At 34.7% G+C, this 17,085-nt stretch overlaps 1 protein-coding gene across 1 annotated transcript in view; it reads left to right on the top strand.

The window, feature by feature from the left end:
- The window catches only part of LOC136025916 (peroxisomal N(1)-acetyl-spermine/spermidine oxidase-like), a 52,370-nt gene that overhangs the window by 28,075 nt on the left and 7,210 nt on the right, over positions 1 to 17,085 (top strand). The window contains exons 5-8 of the mRNA XM_065701984.1: positions 629 to 757; positions 6,168 to 6,361; positions 9,937 to 10,060; positions 12,859 to 12,965. Coding sequence (XP_065558056.1) covers positions 629 to 757; positions 6,168 to 6,361; positions 9,937 to 10,060; positions 12,859 to 12,965 — 554 coding nt within the window. The remainder of the gene's footprint in view (positions 1 to 628; positions 758 to 6,167; positions 6,362 to 9,936; positions 10,061 to 12,858; positions 12,966 to 17,085) is intronic.

Genomic DNA, 17,085 nt, shown 5'->3' with positions numbered 1-17,085 from the left:
CTGGACAATTACCCTTAACGTCTCCATGCGGAAAATGGAGCCGGCAAAGAGAAAGCAAGCCATAACACGAATTCTGTATAGGAATTCTAGTAAATTCCCCCAGTGTAAAACTTACCCTAAAAAATTCACTCCCTGGAAACTTTCCTCCCTATGGAAAATTACCCATGTGGAAAATCCTACCAGCAAAAAATTGTCCTCCCCCTCACCCTAAAAATGTATGCATACTTCCAAATAACAAATACTATACATAAACAGTGAGCAAGTTTTGAAACTTAAAGACCTTTGTCCATGGGCTGTGAGGGGCCACGACATCTCTAACGACGCAGTTATTCAGCCTTTCAACTCTGTTGAACAAAATGGCTATCTGAAAATTTTGATCGGGCGATTTTGAGAAAAAGGGGGCTTATGAGGGGGCCTAGTTGCCCTCCAATTTTTGTCTCAAAATAGCCTCAAGAGAAGATTCTCTGGGTGGGATCCCTAGTCTTGCATATGCCAATTAATGCTCGTTTTAAGTTTGACTTTAACAATTAGAAATAACAAAAAAAAACTATGTGTTTTTATAGAATAAATTGTGTATTAATTTGTGATTTGAATATTTAGTTCTTAGATGAGACTTTTATCTTTTCAGTATCTAGACCTTGGGACAGTAGACAAAATTTTTCTTGAATTTGAGGACTGTTGGTGGCCCAAGGATCTAGGTGGCTTTGGTTTTCTCCGTTCTGATACAGAAAAGTTTTCACCGGATAAACATGCAAAGGTAAAGGATTCAGTTTCAATGGTTTAACGCGAATCACTTTTTCTTATAAAATTTGATTCATCTTTTCATTATTATTAAATTTTTTTATTTAGCTACATTATATACGAAAAACTTCTTTTTTTAAACAAAATGAAAATATTTGTATAAAGTAACGTTAGAAATATTTAAATATCAGGGCGTTAATCGGGGGATGTGTGGTTCGCCTGCGTCCCTTAGATTTTGAAAACATATCTTTAAAATTTTATCTTTATTAAATTATCTTTTTAGGGATATTTTCAATGAAAAAAATAGAAAGAACGTGCCAGGGTAGAAGTGTGCTAATTCCGGAACCCTGTGGAATTCAATAAGTTTAACAGAGGGTATTATAGTATCTCCCTAAAGGAGTTTCATGTGTTCCTCAATTTAGTAATTATTCAGCTCTAAAAAGTAATTTAATTTGGGTCTAAGGGGTGGGATCTATGGGAATTTTTCTGTTGTTTTTTCTTGGTTTTAACAGCCGTGTGTACAGTGCTTTATTAGAAAAAATATTAAATAAAAAATATTACTATAACCACTTTTTGGTTCCTGGGGTTGATTGAGTGGAGCCAGTGTTGCGATGATTGGTACAATTGGAGTGGATTTAACTCGTTTTCTTATGATGTACAAAAAGTATCATAATACTAAATAATTTGCTTGCTACATAAACCAAGCTAACGTCTCATAATTACCAGACTCACTCTTATAACACTTTGTTATAGAGGTGCTAAATTACAGTTATCTAAAATAGTTTATAGTAAAGAGCAAATTCTGGCCCATAGTAACCGAAATATTAAAATAAAATGTATTTTTCGACAAAATACATGACAAGAGATGATGTTTCTGGCTGCTATATACACTGAAAAAGATCGCCTGAAGTAAGACGAATGTTGTCATTCCTCTAAATGTATACTTAACCCAACAGTCCTTTTGAAACTTTATTTAGATTAGATAGAATATTAAGGGGGGCCTTTCAAGTAACTCACTCTGCTTTGAGGAATTTTTAGACTTTACGCTAGTTGAAATGCTAGAAAATAGAAATGGATTGATTTTGGGCTTTATCAGTAGGAATGTAGCCAATATTCATTATTGTTTTACTTGTTTTTATGATGGAAAGGCAGTGTGGTCTTGGTCGCTATATAAATTGGCCATTGCACAGAACCAACACATATCTGAGAATCATAGTTCAAGAATCCTTCTAAGGTTACTGGTGATTTGGGTGCTAGGCTCACTACCTGCCAAAATAGAGAAGAAGACTGTAAGCAAACAATTTGTTTGTAGCCCAAGTAAAAACAACACAAACACTATATACACTTTTTTTTGTAGAGAAACTTTAGTCAATAAAGTAACCCTGGGCAACAAATAAATCCATATAAAGCAACATCAAGGGTAATTTCATAAATTAATGTAACTTGGTGTAACATACCATCAAACTGATTCATTCAATCAATCAATCAATCAATTTATTGATACTAAAAGAAAAGAAAACTATTACAAAAGTAAAATGGTTACTAGGCCCAAGAAGCTTTGCTTATAATGGACCACAGCGAACAAGAATAAAACACTATTATATAATATATATAAAAAAAACAAAAAAAAAACACTGGAACAAGACAAGGACATTGAATAGATAGGATATTTAACAGATAGAAGATTTAGAAGGAGATTTAACATATAGCTGAAAATGATTTTAAAAGAAGAGAAGAGACATACAAATTAGGAAAGGATTAATAAAGAGAGAAAAATTATAGAATTGGAAAGACCCGACGAAATAATGCCTTTGCAGAAAAAAAAAGAGGGACATCCGAAGGGATGGAGTTCCATAATAGAATTGATTGATATACTGGATACCTCTGGGCTGCTGTAGAAGATCGTTCTGGTAAAATAAATCGTCGAGAAGAATTACGTAAAGAAGAAAAGTACCTACCTGAGCCTGTCCGTGAGAAAAACTGCTGTAGGGGCGGTGGGAGAGTACCTAGAAAAGCAGAATGCGCAAAATAAAGAGTACTTTTACCTATAATATGATCCAGCGGAGCTATTCCAGTATCATCATAAAGATCAGAGGAAGGGTAAAGCCGAGGGAGAAGAAAAGTAGCCTTCACTGCCCTATTCAGACTGTAAGTTTTAGTGACTCTGAACGATTGCAAGGGCGGATGTTGAATCAGATCAAAAGCCACTGGTAGCTTCAAGGATGTCAAACGAACAAAAGAACACACATTTTATATCTCAGAAAGACCATTAAGTCACAAATTTCTGGAAAAGTTTAAGGGCTCTTGAACTAAATCAAACGACACTTTGAGTATCCAGTAAGTTAAAAACGTTTATCCGTAGTATCTCAGGGACGTGTAAGGGCATTAAGTGAAATTTTAAAGCAATGTTAATTGGAAGGGAATTTTTTTTCTTCTCTTTTGCACCTTCGTATGGCTTTTCTGTTTTTTCATTGTCTACTTATGTGGCTTACAAAGTGTAGAACTATTGATATTAACTGCAATGACATCAGAAGTAACAGGCATATTTAGCATTATATTTAGCATTTGGTCAATGTAATTCTTTTAGAATTCCTCTAGGGAACATATGAAGCATCGAACTTTGTCTATTTTACTGTGTGAACGGTTTTCAAGAAGATAATTTTATTCAATCTGAATTTCCTGCTGGAGCTTTTACCAGCTCTATTTATTTTGGTATCGATTAAACTCGTTTCATTTTGTATTGATATTCTTCCTCTATTACATAACTATTATTCTTCCTCTATTACATAACTATCCTGCAATACTAAAATGTTTAATCCACAGTTCCAGTAGGTTGAGCTCCGCTTGGCCCATGATTCTGGGATGCTGCAGTCTTGTATATATGTGATTCTTGCTGTCGCTGGTCTTCTAACCGCTGGTTTTGTCTATGATATGCTATGATGTTCGTTGTTACATGTCTTTGAAATGTCTTTAGGATTGAGATTCATTAAGTATCTTCATTACCCCAGACATGTTTTCCATGTCTTTTGTTCTTCACAATGGTCTTGTCACATAAGATGATTCATATAGTTGGATTAAAATTTATTCAGTTGGATCTTGTACAGTGACATCGAATTCGATATTGATTGTCCTGGAATCCTGTCTCAATTAGTTCTGTACATTATTCCTACTGTTTCATAACTCCTAAACCCTGCAAAAAATTATCCGCTGTTTTTGACGGGAAGTTTGCACGACACCAATAAGTATTCAATAAAAAATAATCTGAAACTGTTACCTGTCCAGATAATCTTTTCCAAGTCAGAAATTGTTAGTTTGCCAATTTTCTGAAAAAGTTATCGAGCCGGTTTTGAACTTCGTTTGGATCTTCTCCGCTTTGTCCAAACCATTGTTGATTTTTGCAACTAGACTTTATGAGACACGGTATTGAAGCAAGAATGCTCCTTTTACTCCTATGTAGATTTGTTCCTAAAAATAAGGCAGTCAGTTAGTTCAGCTACTACCAAATTACCTTGAATATGTATCAGTATACTAGATTGCATATCTTTTTCATCATAGCAGAATAATTCTTGACTAACGTCTAAACCCGGTGTACTGAGAATTTTCGAAAGAAGTATTCAATTTGAAAAGATTTTCCATCACATTTTGTAAAGCTTCTACTGCTACTTATAGGAACATACAGCAGCACCAAGCCGCCTGAGGTTAACACAGCTACGCATGCTCCTCCTCCATCCCAATCTATTCAAAGCCTCCCTCTTTACACTCTCCCAGGAAGTTCCCAATTCCCTTAAATCTCTCTTAATGACATCATCTCACCCCAAACGTGGACGACCTGCTTTCCGTTTAGCCCTAGACGGTTGGCCGAAAAGGACCATCTTTGGCAATATGTCATCTTTCATCTGCAGAACGGTAGCCATCTCTACCTTTCTCTCATTATAGCAAATGAATTTTTCGCAAATTAAACTGTTTCAACGAACTAGTTGTAGTATCAATTACGGACACGGCTTCATCGTTAATACAACCATTCTCTGCATCTTTCATGATCATATATTGATCTTAGGTATTTCCCAGTTGTTTTCTGTGTATCTCAATTAACGAAAGTATTTCTTTAAATATATTTTGAATGTAAAAATTCAGCAGTTTCAAAATATCAGAGCTTTCAGAATTCTTGTTAATCTTAATCCAAGTATATTTTACAAATTTAGCTTCAACAGAAAATTCAGGCTAAGTTCTGATTTTTTGCGTATTTACAGTTGTTAGCATGATCGCTTAGGAGAAGCTCATTACGTTGAACTTCAAAAGCTCAAATTGGCTAAATCTCATGTTGTGCTAGTTGCCATAGTACAGTGGCAAGTAGACTCTCCTTCGAGTATGGGGAACTAGAGATCATCCCACTCTGTGGTAGAAAATTAATGTTAAGAAGACCAAGTCGCTAAGTCTGGGGATAAATGAAGGTATTGTTAAGTAACGAGAAGATTTATCAAGTGTAGAGCTTCAATTACCGACGTAGTATTATTAGTAAAGACGGTGGGTGCATTGAAGATGTTAAAAGTAGAATAGCCAAGGCCCAGGGTCTTTCTTCAGAGTGAAAAAGTAAGAACTGTGATTCAAGATTAGAATAAAAGAAGTTACAGTGATTACAGTTATCAAGATTAGTTCTGAAGCATGGGCGCCCCAAAAGATGGAGGTTTATTTGTAAGATGGAGGAGGATTAGTTAGAAGTTTTCCTGAGAAATTGTCTACGGATTGCTTTCAGTGCCTCCTGTCTCACTGACCGTATTTCAATCAGTAAGCTGTGCCTAAACTGTGGTCCAGTCCCACTTTATAGGGCTATACCGAAATGACAAGGGCATGTTCTGCGCATGGAGGATGACAGAATGTCATAGGGTGTCCTTGTCAGCCAACGATCTAGGGCCAAACAAAAATCAGGTCAACTCTGAATGGTGTTGCTGGAGGTCGTAAATAAATATTTAAGGGAAATGGGAGCGTCCTGGGAGGGTGTATTTTCCCTTAAAGAACGCGAAGAATTGTCGTTTTCACAAAAAAATCTACTTGCTTCACAGAATGCCTTAAAAAAAATCTATTGTAAAAAAAAGGGGAAAAAGTAATATAATGGGAAATTTATTCCCTAGCCTTAAGTTTCAAAGTTGTGTAGCATTTACAACCCTCTATGGCTTCATTTTAGGATATTTAAAATGAAACCTAAAACTTAACAAAACATGAAATAGCATCATTGAAAATAGGGCTGAAAAGCTGACGGAGGATAGGTAACCCCTCAACGTCTGTGTGACGATTTTGCGATTTCGGAAACCTTCTTTCTACTGACGAACAAAACTCTGTTTTTCATCAATACATTTGTACTGTATTTCTTCATTAATGTATCTCTGAATTTAAGGTGAAACTTACAACTGCATATGGCTTCATTTTAGGACTGGATAAGAGATATATTAGGATTTTACACCGTTCGGAAAAACCCGAATATGCTAGTTGGATGGATTTTTGGCGCCGCAGCACGCAGCATGGAAATACTACCTGAAGAACAAGTTTTAGAAGATTGCTACCAGTGTTTGAAGAAATATCTTGGAACTAGATATACGATACCCAGACCCACAAAGATTATCAGGTAAGTTTTTTATTCATTTTCCCAATGGGTATAGTCTGCATTTTTTTTTCTCTGGTACTAGAAGCAAATTTAAAGACATGGAAAATAGGAATTCGTTTTCGAAAGGAAAAAAACGAAAAATAATATAATTCAGTAGTAAAAACTACACAAAAATAAAAAAAGTAATATTTATATGAATAGGCTGCCATACTTGGAGGTACTGAGTGGCTCTGCAGTCTATATGAGAGCATATGGTACCATAATAGGTAAAAATAAAAATGGGAGGATTGATTTTCCTGTGAAAGTAGGAATGCTGAGTGCTAACCAAAAATGTAAATGAATGACGAATCCCAGCACGAACCTAAATATGCTCTGTCACCGATTGCGCCTATCTCCCAACTATTTGTGAGAATGTAAAGGTCGTGGCATCATAGAAATTCTGAATTCTCTTGATAGTGTTACATGGCTGATAGTCATTTGCCTTTGTTATAGATTTTAAGTTGAAATGGAAACGAACTTTATCGATAATTACCAATTAAACATTCGTTTCAACATGACAGCCGTTATAGAAAAAAAATACGTATTTTTACAAAGGTGCTGCAGTACCGAGAAGTACCGAAATGTGTGATAGGCTTAAAACTACAAGGTATGAATTTACAATATCAAACATAACACAAGTCTTAAAATCGCCTCCCATTATGAGTGCACCTCGAGCTATGGAATTTTTTTGTATTTATAACGTACAGCAGTTCTGGGTCAGGGATCTTCTGACAAATCCTGGTGTACGAAAATGGCCCCGACCGTTCCGACACTATAGGTAAGCGTATCCGGTAAGATTATTGGGTAAATCTTATATACATCTTCCGTATGGGTATAGTCTTCATTTTCTTCTTTTCTTTGGGTACTGGAAGCAAATTTAGATACATGGAAAATAGGAATCCGTTTTAGAAAGAAGAAAAAGAAAAATAATATAATTTAGGTATAAAAACTAGAGAAAAATAAAAAAGTACTATTTATACGAACAAGCTGCTATACCTAGAGGTACCGAGATGCTATACAGGCTATATGAGAACATGTGGTGCCATATTAGGTAAAAAAAAGAAGCTGCTAGATGGATTTTGCTGCATAATGTTCAAGTAGGAATGGTCCGCGCTAATCAAAAATATAAATGAATGAAGAATCCCAGCACGAATTTATATATGCTCTGTAACTGATTGGACCTGCCTTGTAACGTGTTAATGACGTGTGCTAGCGGGTTTACAATGAATAAAACAAAATTCCGTATAAAATAAATTGGTTTTGGAGCATGGGGCTCCATGCTCTAAGTTTTTACAATTATTTGTGTGCTTCATACTCAGAGACAGTAATTTCACCTTTGTCCGGACGCTCTGGATTTTCTAATTTTGTAATGCCTGTTTGAAAAGTCAAACAGATCCCAGTAAAAAAAAAAGTGTATTAACAACATTTAAAGTAACTTGCAAGCCAAAGTCTTCCTGTTATTTATTTTAGCATCAGTTGATGCCATTTTGCGGTCTTTTAAGAGAGCTGGGTCGGAACACCGGCACTACCATTTATGAATTAAGTTGACAGTACTCTTTGATGCGCTTTTTAATTACTGAAGTAATCAATGGCTTGTCAGATTCACTTTTTACAGGAACTTTGTGAGGAAGCACTCTAAATATTTTGCGTTCAGTAGATGGTTAAGCACCTGGGCCTTTGTAGTAATGTTTCATTTTCATCTCATTTTCCTATGCGCTATCATTCAAATAATTATTTTATAAGCCTCCTCTCCTCTTTAATGATACAAAGTACTTTCACTAATATTTTTAGCTGTGTTTCTAACTTTATTCCCTAAGACATCGACAGCGATTTCACAAACTATTTTCGCAAAATTATACCATATATCCTCTACACTGTCAAATTTTACATTCTCCAGTTTAATTTTCAATTATTCCTAGAAAGTTATTCTTAAATTTTCATCCTAATATTTACCAACTTCATAGATTTCCGGAAAGTAGTTCCTAAATTTCGGATTTAAGTTAACCCTAGACACTACTAGATGGTGATCTTTACTTTTATCATTAATTACAGCACTCCCATATACCCTAGTATCTTGTGTCGATCCTGCCGGTCGTCGGTTTACAATACCGTAATCAATAAGGTTAGCTGTCCTGCCATCATGTGAATACCATGTTAACTTATGGACCATTTTTTGACCAAATACTGCATTGGTTATAATTAGATTGTTATACCTACGAAATTTTAGCAGTCTGTAACTATTGTTATGCTGCTATTTTCTTTTTCTACACCAAATTTATCTAGGCTAGGATACCATCTATCCATATTTCTACCAACCTGGACATTAAATCCTCTAATAAAAATACTATATTCCCACTTGTGACACTGTTTTTTCTTCCTTTAGCATTAAATAAAATTCAGCGGAGTCATTGCCTCCTCCATTAGCCGGTTTTACAGAGGCATCTACTACTATGAATGATACCATGCACCGTTTTGTCATAAAATGAGCAACTAGCATTCTTTTATTAAAGTTTTCCCAACCTTTTTTATTCCCAAAGTTTATTTTATTACGTTTTTCCAATAATTATTATTTTATTAAGTTTATTCCAAAAGTTATCCCAAATTTTATTATTCTTTAAATCAGTTATCCGTTTTGGCTTCAGAAAAAGCAGTGATCCAGGAACAGTGCAGGACAAGTGCAGCGAGCTGTCTCGCTTAGAGCGAGTTCTCAAGATCTCCAGTTGAATGAAGGCTTTGAGAAATACAGGGTCAATCTTGGTCACAACATGGTTTTCCACACTCAGTGATGCTCTTCTATCAACAATAGTCGAAAGACAATATCAAGCCTATTACCTCCAACTCATTATATATTCATACCTACAAATATTGTGCTACTACGGGGATGCAACCCATAATAGATAAATTAGCCAAGAATGGTTTTTTTTTAGACCAAACCCAGAAAGGTTATCGATTAATCAGAATCCAGTGCAAATGCTGAGTCGTTTACTAGGCTACAATGTCCTTGAAGGGTGTCATTCCTCAAGGTCGCCCTGCAGCGCTCTTAGTCACGGTTTTGGTTAGAAAAACTCGGTAAAGTTCCACCCAGATGCCACTATGAGGCCAAGCCACTAGGATTTCCCTTCCGAGGATAGTGACAAGAAAGAAACTTATGACGAAGCAGAGACACAAAACTCTCACAGCACCGGAACAGCTGCAACCTTTCATACCCAGCCTATCCTCGTCAGGATGTTCATCAGTGGCTAAATTTGGCAGCTAGCAAAGCTAGCTGCCAAAAAAGCAAGTTTTGCTTGAAAAACTTAATCCTAATACAATTTTGGGAGGGTAAATGACCTTGTTTATCAGTTATACTTGAGCTTGCTCAAAGTAATAACGTTAAGAGTTTTATTGTTGGTTATATTTTTAGTTTTCTGGTTTTTATCGTAAGCTTACTTATATCTTTTTAGATATATAGCCAAAATATTCAATTAACTTTCCCCTGCAAATCATGATCTATAAAATTTCCTCATTGCATTATCCACTTTATTGTTTGTTTGAGATGTTATTAAATTTAATTTCAGGTCCACTTGGTACTCAAATCCATATACTAGAGGTTCATATAGTTATCGTACTGTACTGGCAGATAAGAATCAAGTTTGGGCCAAGGATTTGGCTGAGCCAATTGTAGATCAAGGAGGTTTTCCTGTGAGTAACAACCTCTTTAACTATCAATTATAATTTTTCCGCCTCTTGAGCCTAAAAACTGACTGAGTCTATTCTAGACCAAGGAGTTTTTTCAGTGAGTACCAATGTCTTGAAATAGCAGATTTAGTTTTCTAACCTCTTGGGCTACAGATTTGACTCAGGCTATTCTAAACCAAGGTGGATTTCCTTTGAGTGTTGTTTGCTTGAGTGTGGTGTTACACCCCATTTTGCTATGTTGCTTTCATGTTGGAGTAGTCGTACTTATGTTTGGCTCAAACTTGAAAAGGAACTTTTAAATAGGCCTGTCTCAATGGGCCTTAAATAGGCCGTCTCATTGGACGTCTCAGACAAGGCTCAATTTTGAGTAGTGCTATGTTTAACATTCTTACGACTACTGTGACCAGGATGATTAACGGTATCCAAATATCGACCTCATAATATATGGACCTTATTGACCATGTTTTATATTGACCTTTGTGATCTTGGTCTGATTTGTTCAGCGACTGAACAAGCATCAAAGACAAGGTTTCTCCTTTAAAATTCCTGTGCTAAAGAAACATCTTATTTATCTGCTGTAGTTGCAGGTAAAGAAATTATAGAGTCTATTTCTCTTAAATATTCAGGTCTTCTTTATGGTCCAGATCAGCGTAGTACTCGTGTACGTACGGTGGAACATGACATTGTAGGTTTCCATGTCAACTGTGCCAAACTTGCTGTGACAAAGTAGGTTTATTGCAAGCGTTTACTTGCCAAGTTGTATCGCTACCTGGCGCCGTATATTGTGTCCCATTTGTTTTTCCATTGTACCACGCGCTGTACATTGCGCCATTTTGGGATTTTCCGTCTGAAACGAAGCAGTTTTAGGTGTATGCGGGATTTTGTCATTATTTGACTTTTTTATTAAATCTCCCGTTGTTTTTCAGGAAAAGTTTTATTTTGAAAAAAAATTCTGTTCCCAACCCCTTAGATGTCATGAATCATGAAGAGCTTGATGTGTTTAACACCAATATATATATATATATATATATATATATATATATATATATATATATATATATATATATATATATATATATATATATATATATATATATATATATATATATATATATATATACATCGTTTATTTCATTTTCTGCCATTTGGCATTTTTATGACTATTATTTGCATTAATTCTGTTTTCTCCATTGTTTATAATAAAATTTTCTCTCTTCTTCAGGTTGTTCATTTTCTTTTTCGTCCGAGTTTAATGTGAGAACATTAAAATTAGTAAATTGTTTTCGAAAGTCGTTCATAAATTGTAACTCCCCATGAATGTTCCGGAGACAATAAAAAAAACTTTTTTGGATGAAATTAAAAAAAAACTCCCGAGTTTGTGAGAAAAACGTTCAGATTTTAAATTAAGAAAATTAAGCCAAAAATTCATCGGTGTTTTTTTTTTTTTTTTTTTTTTTTTTTTATCAAATTGATCACTTAAGAGACACTTTAAGAAATGGAGCTTGAGAAATAGATGAAGTGTTTATTTTGGAAATTTCTACATGTTCTAACTCTGAACGTAATGGGCAGGTTGAACTGTCGCTTTTGACTGAAATTGTTTGTAGGAATATCTTCATGAAATACGAAACTAATCACAAAATCTCCTCAGATTCCAAGAATTCCAGGAACAGTTCAAAAAGCAATCTGCAAACGGAAGAGAGTGAAGGTGGACAGAACTTAAAAGTCCTGTGGTGGTGCAGTAGGCTCCATATTAGCTTGGTAATACGAACCCAGAGCTCAAACTCAGCATAAGCCACACGCTACAGGGCTGACGCAAGGACCTTCATACTCAAGGTGCTCTGTCACCTTGCGCCATACAAGCGCCTCAAATCGTTGAGGATTTTGTAGGAGGTAGTCAAGGCACAACCTTTGTACGTTGTAATGGAGCAAGAATTCTCACTACTCGAGGAGGCTTAACATCTAACAACGTGTAAATGTGCCACCCTAAAATAACCAAGACAGTGTACCCGTTTTTGTTTTTATCAAAATGGCTATTGAATTGAATTAAGTTTATTGACTCAATGTAACAGAGCAACAAAATGATGAACCTCAATGAATTAATAAAAGCAGGCCATAAAATTAAGAAATGACAGACTAGAAGAACAAAGAAGAACAAAAGTGAGAAAACAATTAATGCTGGGTAAGCAGTGCATAGGAGATGACCCCAACACTGGCAAATAAACAAAACCAATAAAAAAGGCTTTGTAAAAGGTTTATTCTCTGTCACATAAATCTCAATAAGTAATATTTGGAATAGTCTTGCTCAAATTATACTGGTTATAGCCAAATTAACGGTAGAGGTTTGAAGTCATGTGTCTTGTTGTGGAGATGAATTTAATTACCACTTGATTATGAGTTAACGCCGAATTTCAAAAAGACATTTGTCTGATTGTCTTGTTTGATTAAACTGAATAGAAAATTTTCATCATATACAGCATCACAATCGCTGAGGGATTTGAACTCAAGTATCCAATTGTCGAGATGGGTTTAATAAAAACCTTACGGAGAAAGCTAAAATATGAGCTGATGAATATTATCATGGCTTGTTGGTTGAGTGGTTTCGACCACTCAAGCAAACTCAAATTCGAATAGTCGAGTATCCAATTGTTGAGAAGTGTTTAATAATCACCTTACGAATATAGCTAAAATATGAGCTGATCAAAAATATGATGGCTTGTGGCTTGAGTGGTTTCAATGTCTGTAAAGTGGCTTGAAATCGCATAATCAGAGTCTCTTAGCCATCGTCTTTAAGCTTATTTCAGATTTTGATGTTTGCCGGCGAGGCGACACACGACCATTTTTATTCGACTGTTCACGGTGCTGTTGAATCTGGCTGGAGAGAGGCTGAAAGACTCATAGGCGCTATAAGGTAAGACTGTGTTCAGAAGTAAGGACTAAAGAGCAAGAGTAACTCACAAGAGTGGAAACTGGCGCTAGTGTCGACCAGTTGATGAAAGATGGCTGGCGAGTATACTGAGGGATAAGTGTTTTGTAAGGGTTGAAAGGTTAGGACGATTTTTAAGGTTAGTAATGGAGCATAGAAATAAAAAAATTTAATTTGTATAATGTTTTTTATGTAGAGTGATTTAATTAGAATCAATTTTTTCATTTTGTATTGCCATGGCCCTAGGGTTTTTAGAGCAATAAAAGTTATTAGTATTAATATTATAGAAAATCCAATGACAAGTAAGAAAATGTTTCATTTTGAAGAAAATTATTTTCAATCTGAAAATTGGTTAACTGAGGATTGAAACACCATCAACTTCATCTAGCGCTTTTCATTTTTTGGCATTTTTCAGTATAATAATAGCAATAATTTCAATTTATTGAGAAAAGTTTCTTATTGACAGTTGGAGCAGGAGGGACAGTGGGCTAGTATTCTTAGAATTTGCTCTTTCTGTTTATTAATTTAAAAAAAAAACTTTCCGAAAAAGAAGTTTTCTAAAGAAAAGTAAAGGCCATACTAAACTTAAGATCAGAAGAAACAGAAACCTACAATAACTGAAATTCAGAACGACCTGAAATTACTATTAAAGAATAAATGAAACCCAAAACGAACAGAAATTATATAAACAATCATAGCAAAAAATATACAACAGGTACTAATATGAATGAATAATAAATCTCAAAACGAGTAAAGCTTAAGTTGAATATGCAAATCAAGTTTAAAATGAACAAAAATATACTACTGTTGAGGCATAAATGAAACCCAAAACGAACAGAAATTAAATGAACAATCATAGCAAACAAACTAACAATAGTTATCAATACAATTGAGCAAATAAATCTTGCAACGAGTGAAAATTAGATTGAATATGCAAATCCAGCTTGAAAGGAACACAAATCTACAAAAAAAGAGTTTTTTTAGACTCTAAAATTGTTTAATCTAAAACCTACTGCATCATTGGCGCTTTACTGAAAACTAGGTTTTGAACAGTCTTGAAAAGTACAAATAAAATCAAACTGAATGTTTAAATGTTTGATATATAATGTTATTAATAATTGAAAGATCATCAGTTCAAGATTTTATTTCACTGTAATTTTATTTTCATTTTCAATGCTGCAATAATTGGAAAAGAAAATATTCTGTATTATAATTCGTTTTCAGGGAAGCACCAACGGCTTAGTAGGCGTTAGAATTTTACAGTTTAGGAAGGGGGCAGTATCCAAACAATTGTTTGTAATAAAACCATATTTGTCTTGGAAAATCTTAGAAAGAACTAATAAATTCAGACTAAATATATATATATAATAATATTATATATAATATAATGATGATATAATATATATAATATATAATGATATAATATATATATAATATATATTAGCTGCTATAATATATAAAGTATATTGCTATATAGTATATTGCTATGATATATTACTATAATATATAAGTTGCTATAATATATAGTTGATATGATATATAATGATATTAGTTGCTAAACGCTCATCAATTCAAAATTTAATTTTACATTAATTTCTATGTTTATTTTCAATGTTGTAATAAGTACAAAAGAAAATATTTGTAACATATTTCGTTTTCAGTAAAGCACCAATCTTGCAGTAGGTTTTTACAGTGAGACTTTTTTTAGTTTTAGGCTTTTACAGTGAAAGGAGGCAAAACCCAAACTCTTCTTTGTAGAAATTTTTGTTTGTTGCAAGCTGGATTTACATATTCAATTTAAGTCTCACTGGGTTTAAGATTTATTTACCCATTTATATTAGTAACTATTTCATGTTTGTTTACTATGATTGTTAATTCAATTTTTGTTCGTTTTAAGCATGATTTGCATATTCAACTTATTCATATTCATATTCAACATTTGCTCGTTTTGGGATTTATTTGTTCACTTAAGCAAGAGAATGATAATTCTAGGTAAGAGATTTGGTTATTTAAGTAAGAAAATGATACTTTTACAGTTTGGGAAACGGGCAGTAGCCATGCTCTTGTTTGTAGTGAAGACACCATTCATTAGAAGTACATAAACCCTACTCCCTGAAGACGACCTTGGTCTAACAAACAATCTTTAATCCAATTATCACTTGTCTTTGAATTCTGTTCTCCCAATTACTATAATAAAAAAAAGGTAAACTAGTTTTGCAGAACCTCGTAGCCACTTAAGTAAGAGAATGATAATTCTAAGTAAGAGAATGGGCTATTTAAGTAAGAAAATGAAACTTTTAGAGTTAAGGGAACGGGCAGTAGCCATACTCTTGTATGTAGTGAAGACACCATTCATTAGAGTGCATAACCCCGATTCTTTTGGAAAGAATTGGGAAAAAACTTTCAGACATTTTTTAAGTAATTTGTGTTCGTTTTTTGATTGCAGAAATTTTTAAGTTTTTAAAAAACTCTTTATTTCAAAATAATTTTTTTTTTCAACATCAGTCTTTCATTACAGCATCAAAACTAGTATCAAAGTAAACAAAGGACCAAAGTAACAATAAGAAACTTGCACAACCTACAGGTCTTGCACCTTAAATCGGAGTTACCACGTAAATCAGTAAATCCAAGTATCAAAGTAATAATAATTAAGTTCCATTACTGAGAACCATTACCCCAGGGCTGGGGGTGTCAACCCCAGAAGCATTTTGAACAAAATTACTTATCTCCAAATTTTGACCGGATGCCCTTTGGGAAAGCGGGGTGTGGACTTGTTGGGCATTGATCACTTCTGACTCTAAAAAAAAAGAGCTAGAAGTTTCAATTTCCGATCGAATGAGATCCCTCCAAAGTTTTGCGACCTCCCCTTCCACAGAACACTATATTCTAATAATGGGCAACTTATATAAGTTACAATCCTTGCCCAGGGAACTAGGGAAGATTTCTCAAGCCCTAAGTTATAGTAATTTGAATTTTGGACTCTTTTCGACAAAATGGCTATTTCAAAATTTTGATAAGATGTATTTGGAGAAAAAAGGCACAGGGAGTGGGGAGGAGCTTGTTGCTTTTTGATCACTTTCGACTCTTAAGAACTTACAACTTACGTAAGTTACAATTCTTGCTCAAGTGCTAAGGAGTATTTCTCAACCCCTAATTTTTAGTAATTTCAATTTTGGACTATTTTAAACAAAATGCCTATCTGATCGGAGGGTAAATACCCTACAATCACTTTTGATGACTCCTAAAAAGGCTACTAGAATTTTTAACTTCCAATGATACGAGTAATGTCTTAAGTTCTTACGACCGCCCCTTACATAAAACCTTATATTCCCTCGGGGCACAACTCACAACACTTGCCCCGAGGGTTTGAGGGAATGTATCGACCCGGAGTTTTTTTTTTTATTTGATCTTTAAACTATTTTGAACAAAATAGCTATCTCATAATTTTGCTTTGATTTATTTTGGGGGAAAATTATTTATAGCAAAATGACTATCTCAAAATTTTTAATGGATGGGTTTTGGGGAAAAGGCGTGGAGGAGAGGCTAGTTGCCCTTTAATCTCTTTTGACTCTCAAAAACTGAACCAGAGCTTTCAATTTCTACTCAAATGAGGCCTCTCTGAAGTTTATACGAGCACCCCATTGACAAGAATCATATATGCCCCTCTAGGCGTAACTTACAACGCCTGTCCCCAGGCCCTGGGGAGCTGTGTCGACCCCAGAGTTTTCGATATGTGATCTCTGAACTATTTTTTTTAAATGGCTATCTCAAAGTTCTAATCGGATGGGTTTGAGGAAAGAAGGGCTTGGAGGGGGTGGAACTAGTTGCCCTCCCATCTCTTTTAACTCATAAAAAGTGAACCAGAACTTTCAATTTCCAATCGAATGAACCCTCTCTGAAGTTTATACGAGCATTCCGTCCATAAGAACAATGTATTCCCCCAGGATATAGCTTACAGCGCCTGCCCCCGGGCCCTGGAGTCTGTTTCAACTCCGGAGTTTTGTTATCTGATGTTTGAACAACTTTCAAGATTATGGCTGTCAAAATTTTTATCGGAAGGGCTTATGGGGAGAAAAAAGCAGGGCGTTTTCTCCCTGCTTTATAT

Source organism: Artemia franciscana, chromosome 4, assembly GCF_032884065.1.
Source record: "Artemia franciscana chromosome 4, ASM3288406v1, whole genome shotgun sequence".
Lineage (NCBI taxonomy): Eukaryota > Metazoa > Arthropoda > Branchiopoda > Anostraca > Artemiidae > Artemia > Artemia franciscana.
This window is presented reverse-complemented; position numbering and strand designations above follow the sequence as displayed.